Consider the following 13,545-nt stretch of genomic DNA (forward strand, 5'->3'; position numbering starts at 1 on the left):
GACAACTCGGGAAAGGAGAGCAGTAGAGCCATCAAAGTCTCCTCTTCCCGCCCCGCTTTTTGCTTTGGCCACCGGGAAGCTCAGAAGCAAAATTCTGATTCAACCTAACAGGGAGGACTCGAGGATGGCACTCACTTTCACCTCGTGTCCCACCCAGGTTGGTGGGTGGTGCCGAGTCGAGGAGGCATCCGAGGCCACAGAGCCACGCGGGCCGTCAAGTGAGGTCGGGTGCTTCTGGGCTAAGCAGTGAGCACTGGGGTCCGCGAGGGAGCCCACTGTGGGCGGCTGGTGGCGGCCACCGCGGGATGAGCAGCCGGCTCTGCTGATGGCCAGGCCTCTGCTTCCTCAAAGCTGTACACTTTCCCTCTGTTTCATGTTTTGAGACATGTGCTTTCTTGTGGGAAAGGCAGGAAATCAAGGAAACAAGCCGACCGGCTTCACCTGGAGTCCCGGCTCTGGGGCAGGACAGGGGGCGGCAGGAGGTCCAGGTGTGGAGAACTGCCCACCAGCCTCAGGTCTCCCCGACCCCAGCGCTGGGCCTGCCCTGCACATCTCTGTCCTGCAGGAGGCGGGTTCAGGTCAGGGCGGGGACGCGGCCTCCTTGACAGGACCAGGCTTGCTGGCACTCCCACCCCATCTCTCGGGGCGACATCTGCCCAAGGCCTGAGGATCTACAGCAGGACGAGTCAGGGGTCGCTCCAGAGGGCTGCAAAAAGGCAGGTTCCTGTCCCCACCCGGGTCTGCCCACCAGAGTCCACTTCCACAAGTGTCCCCAGGACATGACCGGCCCACAGGCTTGGGGCTGGCCGCAGCCAGGAGTGGCGGGAACCTGGGCTGGGGCAGCAGCGCCCCCTGCTGGGCGCTTCGGAAACACCTCCCGTCTTCCGCCTGGGCACCCAGGCTGGGAGACCCCTTCCCCAAAGACCCCTTCCTCCTCCTCCTGGGACCCCAGGGGTCAGAGAAGAGACGACAGCAGGCAAGTGCCCACCAGCTGCCCGCCAGTGTGGCAGCGCCTCCCGGTGGTGTGCCCTGAGGCTGAGCCTGAGCCCCCTCGGGCTGCAGGACGCTGGGCAGGACTTTCTGGGGGCAGCTTCCCCTGGTCTCAGAGGCAGGACCCCAGACGGTGACCTGTCTTAGCACATGAACAACTGCGGCCACTGCCGTCCTGGGCGGCGGCCTGCGTGGTGCAGGGCTGCCCCGGGGACAGCAGCAGGACCTCCACCCTCCAGCAGGCGGCCCTTCCCAGGAAGAAGCCTCCTCGGGCTGGATGGTCGCAAATCCTGTTTAATAGTCAGCCTTCAACGTTCCAGAACGTCCTGCAGAACTGGGCCGCGGCCCCTCCCCGCTCCCGCCAGGAGGCACAGCCCTGCCCGCCCGCTGTCCAGCGGCAGAGGACGGCGGCTCAGAAAGGCCAGCCAGGGTTCTGGGTCAGTCCCTGGAGAACCAGGGCCAGCTCTGCCCATGCCCGTGGGGGCTCCCGCGGCCCTCGTGGCTGGAGGCCCCCCAGCCGGGCTCACCGCACTCGGGCAGGCCTGGGGCAGGAGCGCCCAACCTCCCGGCTGCCCCCAGTAAGATGTGAGAAACCAAAGACAGGAGCGTCCAGAGGAAGAAAGCTGACCCACCGGGGACAGTCCCGAGTCCCAGGGTGCCCAGTCCAACCTCCCGCAATTCTTAACACAGGCCCAGGGCAGCAGAGGGGCAGCCTGCCCTGCTGGGACTGCAGGAGCCCAGAGAGCCCTCAGCAGAAAGCAGGAGACCAGAGCCACCAGGGCTCAGTAAGGAGGCAGAGAGGGAGGCCCCGGCCCCGGAAGACCCCGCTGCCAGCCAGCTCAGGCAGGAGGGGGCCTTGGAGGGAGGTGGGGCCGGCCAGAAGGAGCCAGGAGTTGGGCACGCTGAGGAGGTGGGAAGAGCAGCTGCCTCAGTACTTGGGGACCTTGCTGTAGTCTTCAGAATGGATGTGCCGGCACAAGCAGATGGACAGCAGCATCCCCAGGAGCTGTAGGGGAGAGACGGAGGTCAGGGAAGGATGGAGGCCAGAGAGGGATGGAGGTCAGGGAGGGATGGAGGTCAGAGAGGGATGGAGGTCAGGGAGGGATGGAGGCCAGAAAGGGATGGAGGTCAGGGAGGGATGGAGGCCAGGGAGGGATGGAGGGCAAGGAGGGATGGAGGCCAGAGAGGGATGGAGGCCATGGAAAGATAAGAGGCCAGAGAGGGAGCCCATCCGGCAGCCAGTGGCCGGCCCACTTTCCAGGTCAACACCTAGCTTTCCGCAGCCTGTGCCTCACAGTCACCCTGCAGTGCAGGCCCAACAGGGAGACCCAGAGAGGGTCAGAGCCTTGGCTGAGGTCACAGAGCCAGGCAGGACTCAGGCCACAGGGCCTCTGGAGGCTCGTGGCCACCTGCCCCGCAGGTCTCGGCCTTCCGAGGACATGGGCAGGGCAGAGATGAACCAGGAGGCGGAGCATGGGGGGGGCGGGGCGGGGCAGACCTCGATGACAGCGACGCCCACGCAGACTCCGAGGACGACGCCCAGGTTCTCCTGCAGCCACGCCTCCACCTTCTCTATGCAGCCCTGCAGGGGGAGCCCCACCGTCACCGCACTGCCCGCCCGCCAGGGGGCCACCCCGCGGCTCTGCCGTCCGGAACCGGAGCCGACTGCCGCGGGAAGGCCGGCGCGGTCGCGGTGGCGCAGGCGCACGCACCTCCTTGTGCACAGGCCAGCGCTCGGGGTCGTTGCCGCCCTCGGTGCCGTTGCTGGGGGCCTGGCAGAAGCCCGTCTGCTGCGAGAGCCCGTCATCCTCCTCCCCGCCGTCCTGGCAGGAGCAGGGGTAGGTGACCTCGGTGCGGTTCATGAGGTCCGCGTTGTCGGTCCAGTTGTAGAAGCTGACCCAGCCGCAGCACTTCACCTGGGCAGCGGGGACAGGCTCCTGGTGACCACCGCGCAGCCGGCGGCCCCTCCCGCAGAGGCTCGGGTCTGCCGCTCACGGGCCCCTGGGGTCCCCGAGGGTCAAAGGGACAGCTGGGCAGGTGGCATGCCCAGGTACCCAGTGGCGGTCGGTCCCAGCTGCCTCCTGCCCTCTCGGGGGGTGAAGTCCCGCCAGCAGCCATTGGCCAGCAGGGGGCGCTCGGGCTCGGCTCCTGGGTTTCTGCACCCGAAGGCCTGGGCCTCCCTCCCTGGGCCTCCCTCCCGCAGAGCAGGCTGACCCCACAGGGGAGGGGACACCCGCAGGTTCCCGCACCCGAGCAAAACGAGGCGGTCCCCCTCCGCCCCTCTAGGGCACAGCGCAGGGACTCCTTTCCGAGGCCCACCACGAGGCCACGCCCCCGGGGGCCCTGTGGCGGCGCGGGTGCCAGGGAGGCCGGGGCGCGTTGCGCAAGCTCGCCAGCCGCCTCCAGGCGCGCGGGCCAGCTCACCTGCGCCTGCACGTAGTCCCAGGCTTCCTGCAGGCTGTCCTGGCTGCTGGCGTTGTAGTTGCGGATCAGCTGCGTCACCATGTCGCCCATGTCCTGCTTCAGCTGCGGAGGGGAGCGCAGGCTGGGGGTCAGACTCCTGGAACCCCAGCCCGCCTCCGCTCGCACCCCTTAAGCCGCCCCCCAGCAACCTGCTCCTGCGTCCACATGCCCAACCATTTTCTTGACACCTCCTGGGTGCCCATGGGGGTCAGTGCTGGCCTCTCGTGCCCTACTATTTTGCCCGCAGTAACCGCATGGCCTTTTTTTGCCGGGGGGTGGTCCTGGGGATTGAACTCATCCGCACTAGACCCCTGAACCACGTCCCAGCCCTGTTTTGTATTTTATTTAGAGACAGGATCTCACTGAGTTGCTTAGCGCCTTGCTTTTACTGAGGCTGGCTTTGAACTCTTGATCCTCCTGCCTCAGCCTCCCCCAGGCTGCTAAATGCACATTTTTCCATGTCACTACTGCAAAGCTTCTGGTGGCCTCCCACCACTCAGGGAAAATGCCAGCGTCCTCTGAATGACCCATGGGCCCTACGCCATTTGCCCCTGCTCTTCCCAGGTGTCTTTGCTCTCTTCTTGCTTCCTCTGCTTCAGTTACACAGGGCTCCTTGCTGTCCTCAGGCTGGGCATGCTCCTGCCCCAGGGCCTTTGCACTTGCTGTTCCCTGTGCTGGAAGGCTCTTCCCTAGATGTTAACATGGCTCTGCTAAACGTCACGGCAAAGCGTCAACCCTTCCCTATCCCCCACCCGCTTCAGCCACCCTTCCCTGGCCCCCTTATTCTATGGGGTAAGTGTGGGGTGCTGTCTTCAGGCACTGATATTACATCCTCCTGCTTCCTGGCTCTGTCACCCCTCTCCTCTGCTGGACTGTCAGCCGCATAGGGACAGGGTAGCCTCACTAGAGTCCCAAGAGGCTGGAGCAAAGCCGGTCAGAGTCAGGCACAGGGTAGCAGGTGGCACAAACCCACGAGTGGCCACTGCCCTGCCTGCACCCTGCCCCCGCCCAGGATTGACCCTCTTGGAGGCCAGGTGCCAGGACCCGCCTCAGAGGGCAGACGGGAGGAGCTGGGCCCACCTGCCTTCTCCCCTGGACAGGTGCAGCCGCAGAGAAGGGCCCCGAGACTGGACACTGGAGGGGGCAGCCTGGGCCCTGAGAGGGTGGCGGGACGGCTCCCCTCCCCTCCCCTCCCCCGCCAGCAGGGCTCCACAGAGCCCACCTCTGGCCTGGACTGGTCGCCCACCCTGGTCAGGACTGGTCTCGGCTAAACCGCAGAGAGGACAGACTTCGAGATGAGGCCCAGAGCGGCCCGGGCACCACGTCCACCCGAGGCCGCCCGCACCAGCCTGAGCTGAGGCTCTGCAGGAGCCAGTGGAGTGCGGGCAGCAGCCGAGCAGAGGACAAGCCAGCGGGGCTCCCTCCTGGTCCCTGTCCCAGGCCCAGGCCCCGCACCCCGGGCACCTGGCATAGATAGGCTGACTGTGGCCACTGCTCAGCCGAGGACCCACGGCAGGACCCAGAGAGGCCACACACCCAAGGGGAAGGGCACACTGGCCTTCCCGGTGCCTGAGGCCAGGACCTGGGGCTGAGGCGGTGCCCCTGGGGTGCGGCCTCGGGGGCTGGCCCTGCCCCTCCAAATGACCAGGCAGCGGCCCCAGAAGGCGAGGCCCTGGGCAGGGTCGTTTTACGGTGCAGAGTCCCGCAGCGCCCGCTTCACCCGCTGTGCCCACACGCCCGTGCGGGGCAGTACCTCGACCTGATCCTCCCGCTGACCTACGGCCTAGGTGTCGGCCCTGTTTCCTCTTTACTAACTCACAGGACACAGCCCAGAGAGGCTGTCACTTCTCCGAGGCCACACAGCCAACGTGAAGGAGCTGGGCATGGGTTCAGGCTCGTCTGATTCCAGAAACCACATTTTACCCTTTAGGCTCCATCAGCTCTAAGCCCCGCGGCCTGCCTTGAAGAGGGTCAGGAAGTTCTCGCTGGGACCCCGGGAAGCTAAGGGTCGCCTGCGGACCCTGGGTCTCTGTCCTGAACCGTCTCCAGGGAGCAGACCTCCCTGGGGCCGAGAGGAGGGTCCCGGCTGCCGCTCCCCACCCCCCCGTCCCGCTGCCCACGACCTCAGCTCTGCTCACGCCCAGCGTGGCCCGGGGACCTCCCCAGCCCGGAGACGGTGGCGGGCAGGCTGGCGGTTTCCAGGGGGGCTGAGACGCGCCCAGCCGCAGGGACCCAGGCCGCAGACTGATGCCTCGGGATCCCAGGGGCCCAGGGGACCTGTGTGGAGGCCAAGGACATCACCATGGCAACCAGGGTGTGCAGGGACAAGAGGGAGCGGGAGGGACCCGGCCACCCTCGCCCGTCCTGTGGGGCTCTCGCTGTGTCCACGTCCCCCCTGGCGGCCGGCAGGCCCGGTGCTGCCCGGACACTGTGGCACAGCCAGGGGTTCCGAGGACGCGTCCTCAGAGCCTCTTAGGGACGTGGCAGGACACGGACCTGGCGTCCAGCTCCTCTGGGGACCCAAGAGGGGCGCGGGCAAGCGACAGAGGCCTGTTGTGCCCTGGAACCAGCACCCTGGGCACAGGGGCATCTGCACGGGACTGTGGGCTTCCTGGTGGGGGGTCCCGGGTCTCCCGAGGGACCTGGGCGAGTGGTCGGGCCCTTCCAGGCCACAGAGCCCTTCCCTCCAGCCTCTCAGCCCCCAGAACAGCCTCTCGGAGCCTCCACAGCCAACCCACGTGGGCTGCTGGGTTGGTAAGCTATGGCCGTGTGCACCAAGCCCAGCACCCAGCACCCAGCACCCAGCAACCCAGCATGCTCACTCCCCTCCTCTCCTTCCTCCCACCCACAGCCGCCAGGGAGGATGATGTCAGAATCCCAGAGGAGGATGAGGATGAATCCCCAGACTGTCAGAACTGGCCAAAGGTCATGGATTGGCTCGAGAGGCTTGGTAACTTGTCCAAAGTCACACAGCAATCACTGGCAGGCCTGCCCCAGAAGCCAGGGCCCCTAAATTACAGACCTGGACCCTGACAACAACAGGAGGCAGAGGAAGCTCAGACAGCTGGACAGCCAGGAGGACGGCACCCGCACACCTGAGGCCAGGTGCCCCGGCCCCTGCTAACACCAACAGTGAGGGCAGCAGCCCGCCTCCCTGCACAGAGCCCGCTTAGCCGTGGGTGGCAGCGACACTCAGCCCTGCCGCTCCTGCCAGGGCCCTCGGCTGGGCAGCCCTGCCTGGTGCCCCCGCGGCTCTGGCTCGACTTTAGAAAGGCGCGGGGGAGGTGCCCGCCCCAGCGTCACACCGTCCAGCCTGAGGGCCACCTGCATGGAGTGGACCAAGAAGCCTCTCTGCCCTCAGGGTCCACGCTGCTATTTGGGGACTTTGAAAGGACTTTTTTAGATTTCAGAACTGCAGGTCCCAGACGGGGGGGCCTGATGTGAGGTGTTGTTTGAGGAGAGGACACTGAGCAGAGAGAGGCTGGGCGACGCTCCCGGGGCACAGAGCAGGGCTGGACACGGGCCTCCTGGTGCCAGGGTTGTGTCTTAGCCACCGTCTGTGTGCGCAGGCAGCTGTGGCCTCTCCCAGAGGCCAGGGAGCCGGGCAGGGGTGCTGGGCAGGGATGGCCCGTCGCCTGCGAAGGCTGCTTGCCGGCCTCCCGGCTGGGCCTCGCCACAGGGGCGAACGGTCGGCGGGCTGCCTGGTCTCCCGGGATCTGCGACGTGCCAGTCAAAAAACCACATCACTGCGTCCAGCCGGGGACCCAGCCACAGAGCTTCCCAGAGCCAGGAAACGTGCCCTGCCTTCCAGAAAGGCACGCGCAGCAGGGCCAGGAGGGGAGGCCAGGAGCCAGAGGAGGGACCCTGCGCACGGAGGGCAGCCCATGTCCCGCGCGCCCTGCCCTGGGGCGGGCCGGGCTGGGCTGGCCCCTGGGTCCCAGCCGCTGCTGGAGGTGCCTGGGGACAGAGGGGTCGCCAGGCCTGGCTTCTTAAGACGGAGATTACAGCCTCGCTCCCGGCTGGTCCCAGTGCCATCTCTACTGGCACGAATCACAGGCGGGAGGCAGGCTGCCCGAGGCCCGGCAGGGGCTCTGGGCCTGTCACAGAGGCCAGTTCTCTGGGGCCTGGTTCCTGCCCACCCGACTGCAGCGTGCCATGACTGGGCCAGAGGGGGCCTGGGCCTGTGACCCCTCTGCTTGGAGGAGTGTCTCTCGCTGACCACAGGCTTCCAGAGCCAAGCAAGCGCGCTTTCGTTTATCAAATCCCCATTTCCTCTTTTGCCCTGGCTGCCAGGAAGCTCAGTGTCAAGTCAGCCCTGAGGCTGAGGGGACCTGCAGCCCCTGGTTTCAGACACAGTAGTTTTCCTGGAGAATGGAGACTGTTCCCATGCTTCTGAGAAACAGTTTGGGTATGGATTAGAACAAGTAAAGCAGATTCATGTCAGAATTCCCCTGGGGAAAACTTTGCCAGCATAAACTCAAACCAGGACGCCTGGCTTCCAGCCCTGGTTCTATTACGTACTCCTGTGTGAGCTTTGGCAAGTTGCTTAACCTCTCTGTGCCTCCACTGCCACTTCTGAATATAGGGATTTTAATACCGCAACCTCACAGGACCGTTGTGAGGGGTAACTGAACACAGAGCGTGTGCACCCAGCTGCCCCCCACGCGCGGTGTGTGTGGACCCCGGCAGGGATGGGGTCCTGGTTACTGGTCCTGACGTGGTCAGTGTTGGCCGTCTCTTTGAGCATCTGTGTCCCATCTGTCAACATAAACCACCCTGCAGAGCTGCTGCAAGGACAAGACCACGCAGGTAAAGCTTCTGGAAGCTGCCACGGGCACACAGTAGGTGCTCAATTCCCAGCAGCCACCCTGGCTCTGTTCTCTCTTGCACTGTCTTTATAGAGTTTGAGGCTCAGCCCCCCGCGAAGCCCTGGTGCCTCTGTCCCCGGGTGGAGGATCTGTTGGAAGTTTTCTTTTCTGAGTAAAAGAATGGCCCTGGCTGGCACTGCCCCTTTCCCCCTCTCTGGCCCCAGCAGTGCAGATGCTATGGCGGTGCCCTGGCAGCCATTTTGTGACTGTGAGGTAGTGGCATGTCGCAGAAAACCCATCCCAGTGAGGATGAGGCTGCTGAGGAGCCGGAACAGGGCCTCCGAGCTCCCAGACCAGCCTTCTGTATGAGTCACCAACAGACGTCCCCCGAGTTTAAGCTGCACAAAATCTTTCTCTTCCCGAACACTCAGACCTCCCTCGGACACAGGACCCGTCTCTCATTAGCGGCCTCCGCCCTGGGCCTCGCCTCTGGAAGTGAGACGCGGGCTTTCACATATGCTAAGGTGTCTTCACAACAGCAAAAGCGTCACTTAGTGAAAGTGCGTCGCGCCGCAGGCCGGCTCCGGGCAGGGTGAGCCTAGCTGGCTCCTCCGGCTCCCGGGACGCGGGCTTCAGGACATCCTGGTTCAGGGAGGGTCCGTCAGGCCCAGGAGAGGGCAGCAGGAGCCCCGCAGCCCGGGCCGCCCAGCCCGAGGGCGGCGCTTACCTTGCCCACGTTGAAGTAGAAGAGGGTCCCGGCAGCCACCTGGGCGACGAGGAGCAGGAGCAGGAAGGCAAAGTACTGGGGACAGAGAGGCTGGTCAGCGGCAGCCCGTCCCTCCCTCCGTCCACCCGGGGCGCCCGAGGGAGGGGCCGCACTCACCAGCCCCAGCAGGCAGCGGACCTCGTTGACGGCGCCCACGCAGCCCAGGAAGCCCATGAGCATGGTGACGGCCCCCACGCCCACGAAGACGTAGGCCCCCACCTTCAGCGAGCTGGAGGAGGTTTTCTGGGAGGGAGGAGGAAGGAAACCGTGAAGGACCAAACCAGGGGGCCCAGCAGGGCGAACACCAGGCCTCAGGCCCAGGCTGGCTCCCCACACCCCCTCTTGGGAGTCAGGGAGCCAGGGTCGCCCAGCAGGGAGCTGCCTCCCTTGGATAAGCCGCATCCTCACGTAAACTGCAACCCGCACCCTGATCCAGCCTAACTGCAGCCCTGCCGAGGTTTACTTCCTTTGCCCTTCTCGGATCAAACCTGTTCTGTGTCTCACCGATTCTCCTCACTCATTATCTGCCCCGACCCCCCAAGAACGCGAGCGGCAGGAGGCCGGGGCTCGGCTTTGTTCCTGCTGAGCCCCAGCTGGCAGGACGGTGGTCTGGCACAGTGAGGTGCCCCACGGATGTCTGTGGGATGCGTGAGCAGCGGGCGCCTGGGGTGGACGGTGCTGCAGGGCCAGGGACTCGAGAGCTTCCTGCCCCTCGACACGCTTCTGGGGCGCTCCACACGCAGCCTCCTGCCCTGGCCTCAGCCTGCCAAGCCTGGCCACTTCACAGAGGAGGAGACCGAGGTTCAGAGAGGCACCCTGCAGGGGCCAGAGCAGGGATCTGGAAACACGATGCGTGGGGCCCTTGTCCACCCAGCAGACGAGGCCACCGGGAGGCAGAGGGAGGGCCTCTGCCATGACCCTGCCCACCGCCCCTCAGTGCCCCACTGCGTGTCCCCAGGAATAACTGCCCAGCGGGGCGGGCGGAGGCTCATCGCGTCACTTCCTGGTCACAGGCAGCGGCCTGGAGCTCAGGGAGAGCCAGGCCCACCCGCTCGCTGCCCACCCGCGTGGTCTGGGGTTCCTGGCGCGGGCCCGTCCCCACAGCCCTCGGGTGGACAGGAGCCTTGGCTCGCGTCTCCTTCCTGTGACTGGGTCCCAGTGCTCCTCCTGGGGACGGCTCCCGGGGACAAAGCAGCCAGCTCGGCCCGAAAGCCACCACGTGCCAGCCCGTGCCGCCCTCTGCCCAGGCCACCGTGTCCCTGTGACCTTGGGCTGGGGAGGCCGTCCCTCTGCACAGCAGGCCCGTGGTGTGGAGAGCACGGCGGGACGAGGCCAGGTGGCCCCTGGGCGGCCGGCCCCGCGGGCCACCTGCTGTCTGCTCTGCGGGCCCAGGTGCAGCTTCTGGGAAGCACAGCACGAGGTTCTCTTAAAGCCCCTGTGGCCACACCACACGGGCCCGTTCACCAGACCGTCCCTCTCTCCACCCGGAGGGGACCACGAGTGTCCCGCGTGACCTCAGGAGGCCGAGAGACGCGCCATCATCTCCCCACTATCTTTGGTTCCGGGGATGGAACCCGGGGCCTCGCCACTCAGTCCTGTCCCCGGCCCATTTAGAGACAGCCTCGCTGAGCGGCTCGGGGCCGCACCGTGCTGAGGCTGGCCTCCAGCTTGCGATCCTCCCGCCTCAGCCTCTGGGATCGCAGGTGTGCGCCACTGTGCCTGGCAGTTATTCCTGTTCTAGAGCTGCGGTGGCTCAGAGGTAAGTGACTTGCTGAAGGTCACACAGCAGTGAACAGCAGAGCCACGATGACTCGGTCCCCTGCATCTAGCTCTTCACCACAGTGGGTCGCTTTTCTCAGAAAGCCCTAACTCAGGGCACGGCAGAGCCGGGTGGCGTGGGGATTCTGGGCACAGGCTTGGAAGCCATGTCCCCTGCTTTCTGCCTTCTGGCTGTGTACCCTTGGACAAGTCACTTCCCCTCTCTGTGCTCTGATTTCCTCTATAACATGGGGATGGCCCAGCCCCACGGGCTCAAGCAAGGATCCCACTGGGTGTGGAAAGGGCGGCGTCACGCGGGCCCAGCACGCAGCAGGCCGGGCGCTCCGGTTCCCCGTTCTGACCCTGGCCGGCTGCGTGACTCTTAGGGAGCTGCCCCCCGTCTCAGTTTACCCAAGTGTTCGGTGACCAGGTCAGCGGGTTCCGATTCGGGCCTCTGACCCCGGCCACCTGAGGAGTCCAGGCGGGTGGGGAGTGTTTTAAATGACAAACAGAGCTGGCCCACGCCCGCGGCCTCAGGTCTCCCTGGCGGGTGGCCTGTACTCATGAACACCCGCGCTCAGCCAGCCGGGCAGTGCGCAGGGCAGGTGCAGGCAGGACTTCGCCCTGAGGCTCGGAGCCTGCTGGGCGTGGGAGGTAGAGGCAGGGAGCCTGGGTCTGATGGAGGCCAAGGAGGCTGTGTCCCCCGGGAGGGCGCAGGAGCCTGGGGACTGTGCAAGAGACCCAGCTCTAACCCCACAGGAGGCCGGGGGCTGACAGTCCCAGGCCCTGTGGACGGTGACTGAGGGCCGGCCGCACTGGCCCATCTCCTGGAGGGAGGCCCGGCTCCCAGGGCCAGTGACAGGTGTGGCCCTGCCCCACTGCCTCCAGCCAGGTGCGGCTTTATTTAAATCAAGCATCTGTCCTGGGCCAGAGTCCAGACCGGCTGCCCGGGCGGCTGCCAGGAGAGAAGGGTGTCCCCGCGGAGCCCAGGACAGCCAGGCAGCCAGCCCCGGTATTCCCTAGGAGACACAGGAAGTCTGTCGCCAGGTGACAGGACCCCAGGCTGTGGCTCCTCCCCCTCCACCCCGCCACCTGCAGACTTCAGGACCAAAGCTCTCAGACGGAGCCCTGCACCTGCTGATCAGGAGCTGGGTGACCTCCAGCCGGTGCCTTAACTTCTCTGAGCTGTTTCTCCATTTGAAAGGCCGGCACAGGCTCGCCCCACCTCCCGGGCTCTGGGGAGCTGAGGCAGGTCACGTGCACCCCGAACCAGCACCAGCCAAGGTGGCCCTGCCAGAACCTCCCTCCACCACGGAGTGCCCAGCAAGTGCCCGGCCACGGCAAGTGCTCCACCAGCACCCAAAGGCTGCCCGCAGGCGCCTCCTGCCTCCATCTGAACCGGGAAGGGGCAGGCAAATGAGGCCGGGCCGGAGGGAAGGGTCGGAGGACCCGCCTCCTCATCTTCTCCCGCTGCCGCTTTTCTCCAGGCAACAGCCGCTTGGCCTGTCCTCCTGGGAGCCCTGGGGAGGGACCCTCGGCACCAGGTGACCATATCCCAGGGGACAGCTGAGAAGCGGCAGGCACTGAACCCAAGGACCCTGGGGAGCCGCTTGGCCTGCGTGGCCCCGACGGACTCCGGAGGCGGCGGGCTCCTTACGCAGGACGGAGATGAAACTGCTCCTGTCGGCCAGGATCCATACCCCGAAGCCCAGGATCACCGCGCCCAGGATCTGGAAGGAGAAGACCGCAGTTAACGGGAGTCCCGAGGGGGCGGGAGGCCCCGGCCCAGCTGCCCCTGGAGCCCAGGGAAGGGAAAAGGGCAGGGGGCACGAGGCTGCCACCTCCCTCGCCCCCCAGCCCAGGGATGTCAAGATGGCCCCTCTCCCAGCAAGAGAGCGAGCAAGTCACGGACCTGGGAGTCCCCGGCCCCAGCCAGGGCAGCCAAACCCACGGGGACAGCATCCTGCCCCACCCCCTGGCCCTCGCCCAGGTCCTTCCCCTCCATCCAGCCCAACTCAGGCCTGAGGTGCCAAGCAGGCCAGGTCGGGGGAGACCCTCCGAGGACCTGAACATCGAAGTCTAATTTGTCCTTCGTTTCTCAGCAAGGAGGCCAGCCTCCCTGACTCCTGCAGGCAGACTAAGGTGCCCCATCCTGCTGTAGCCACTGACTGACCCTTGTCCATTGCCAGCCCCTGGGGCCTAACTCCTGCTGGGTCTGCCTCTCTCGCTGGCCTGCAGCTCCCAGGGTCAAGGCGGGGGGGGGGGGAGGGGTGCAGCTCTGTCGCTGGGTGGCCTGTCCCCAGGCACTGGACGGCGGGGGGAGGAATGAGCCCTGAGCTGGACTCCACAGGTGTTGGTGGCCAAAGAGCCACCTGCCTCTGTCCCCTCTGCTGGGTGATGTCTTTGACCTGAGCTCAACCCGCAGGGGGTCCCAGCCAAGATCCACCCCGCCAGGTGGCAGAGGCTGAGGGCCCCGGCCCTGGGCAAAGGCACCCGCTGGAGGACAGGGCGGCCCTGCGTCGCTGCTGGGCCCACGGGACCCTCCTGCAGGTGACGCTCCTGCAGGGCCCTCCCTCTCTCCAGCCCTGGTGCCAACTCAGCCCAGTCAGGTCCAGGGCCAGCGGCCTGTTCCCTTCCATTGAAGACCAGAGCCCACAAAACCCTGCTGCGCTGTCAGACTCCAGGTCGACTGGACACGTCCCTCCAGAAGTCCTCGAGCCGCGGGCTCCGGCGGCTCCTGCCCCGGGGCCCTCCCGCTCA

General features: G+C 66.0%; 1 protein-coding gene across 2 annotated transcripts in view; it reads right to left on the minus strand.

Annotated features, from left to right (window-relative positions):
- Positions 1-1,271: 1,271 nt before the first annotated feature.
- The window catches only part of Cd82 (CD82 molecule), a 38,653-nt gene continuing 26,379 nt past the window's right edge, over positions 1,272-13,545 (minus strand). For both annotated transcript variants that reach the window (XM_047519228.1, XM_047519229.1), the window contains exons 3-9: positions 12,443-12,515; positions 9,145-9,269; positions 8,989-9,063; positions 3,415-3,516; positions 2,703-2,906; positions 2,489-2,572; positions 1,272-1,996 (exon numbers count right to left, since the gene is read on the minus strand). In XM_047519228.1, the coding sequence (XP_047375184.1) occupies positions 1,919-1,996; positions 2,489-2,572; positions 2,703-2,906; positions 3,415-3,516; positions 8,989-9,063; positions 9,145-9,269; positions 12,443-12,515 (741 nt within the window). In that variant the 3' untranslated portion in view covers positions 1,272-1,918. The remainder of the gene's footprint in view (positions 1,997-2,488; positions 2,573-2,702; positions 2,907-3,414; positions 3,517-8,988; positions 9,064-9,144; positions 9,270-12,442; positions 12,516-13,545) is intronic.

Source organism: Sciurus carolinensis, chromosome 11 (assembly GCF_902686445.1).
Source record: "Sciurus carolinensis chromosome 11, mSciCar1.2, whole genome shotgun sequence".
Lineage (NCBI taxonomy): Eukaryota > Metazoa > Chordata > Mammalia > Rodentia > Sciuridae > Sciurus > Sciurus carolinensis.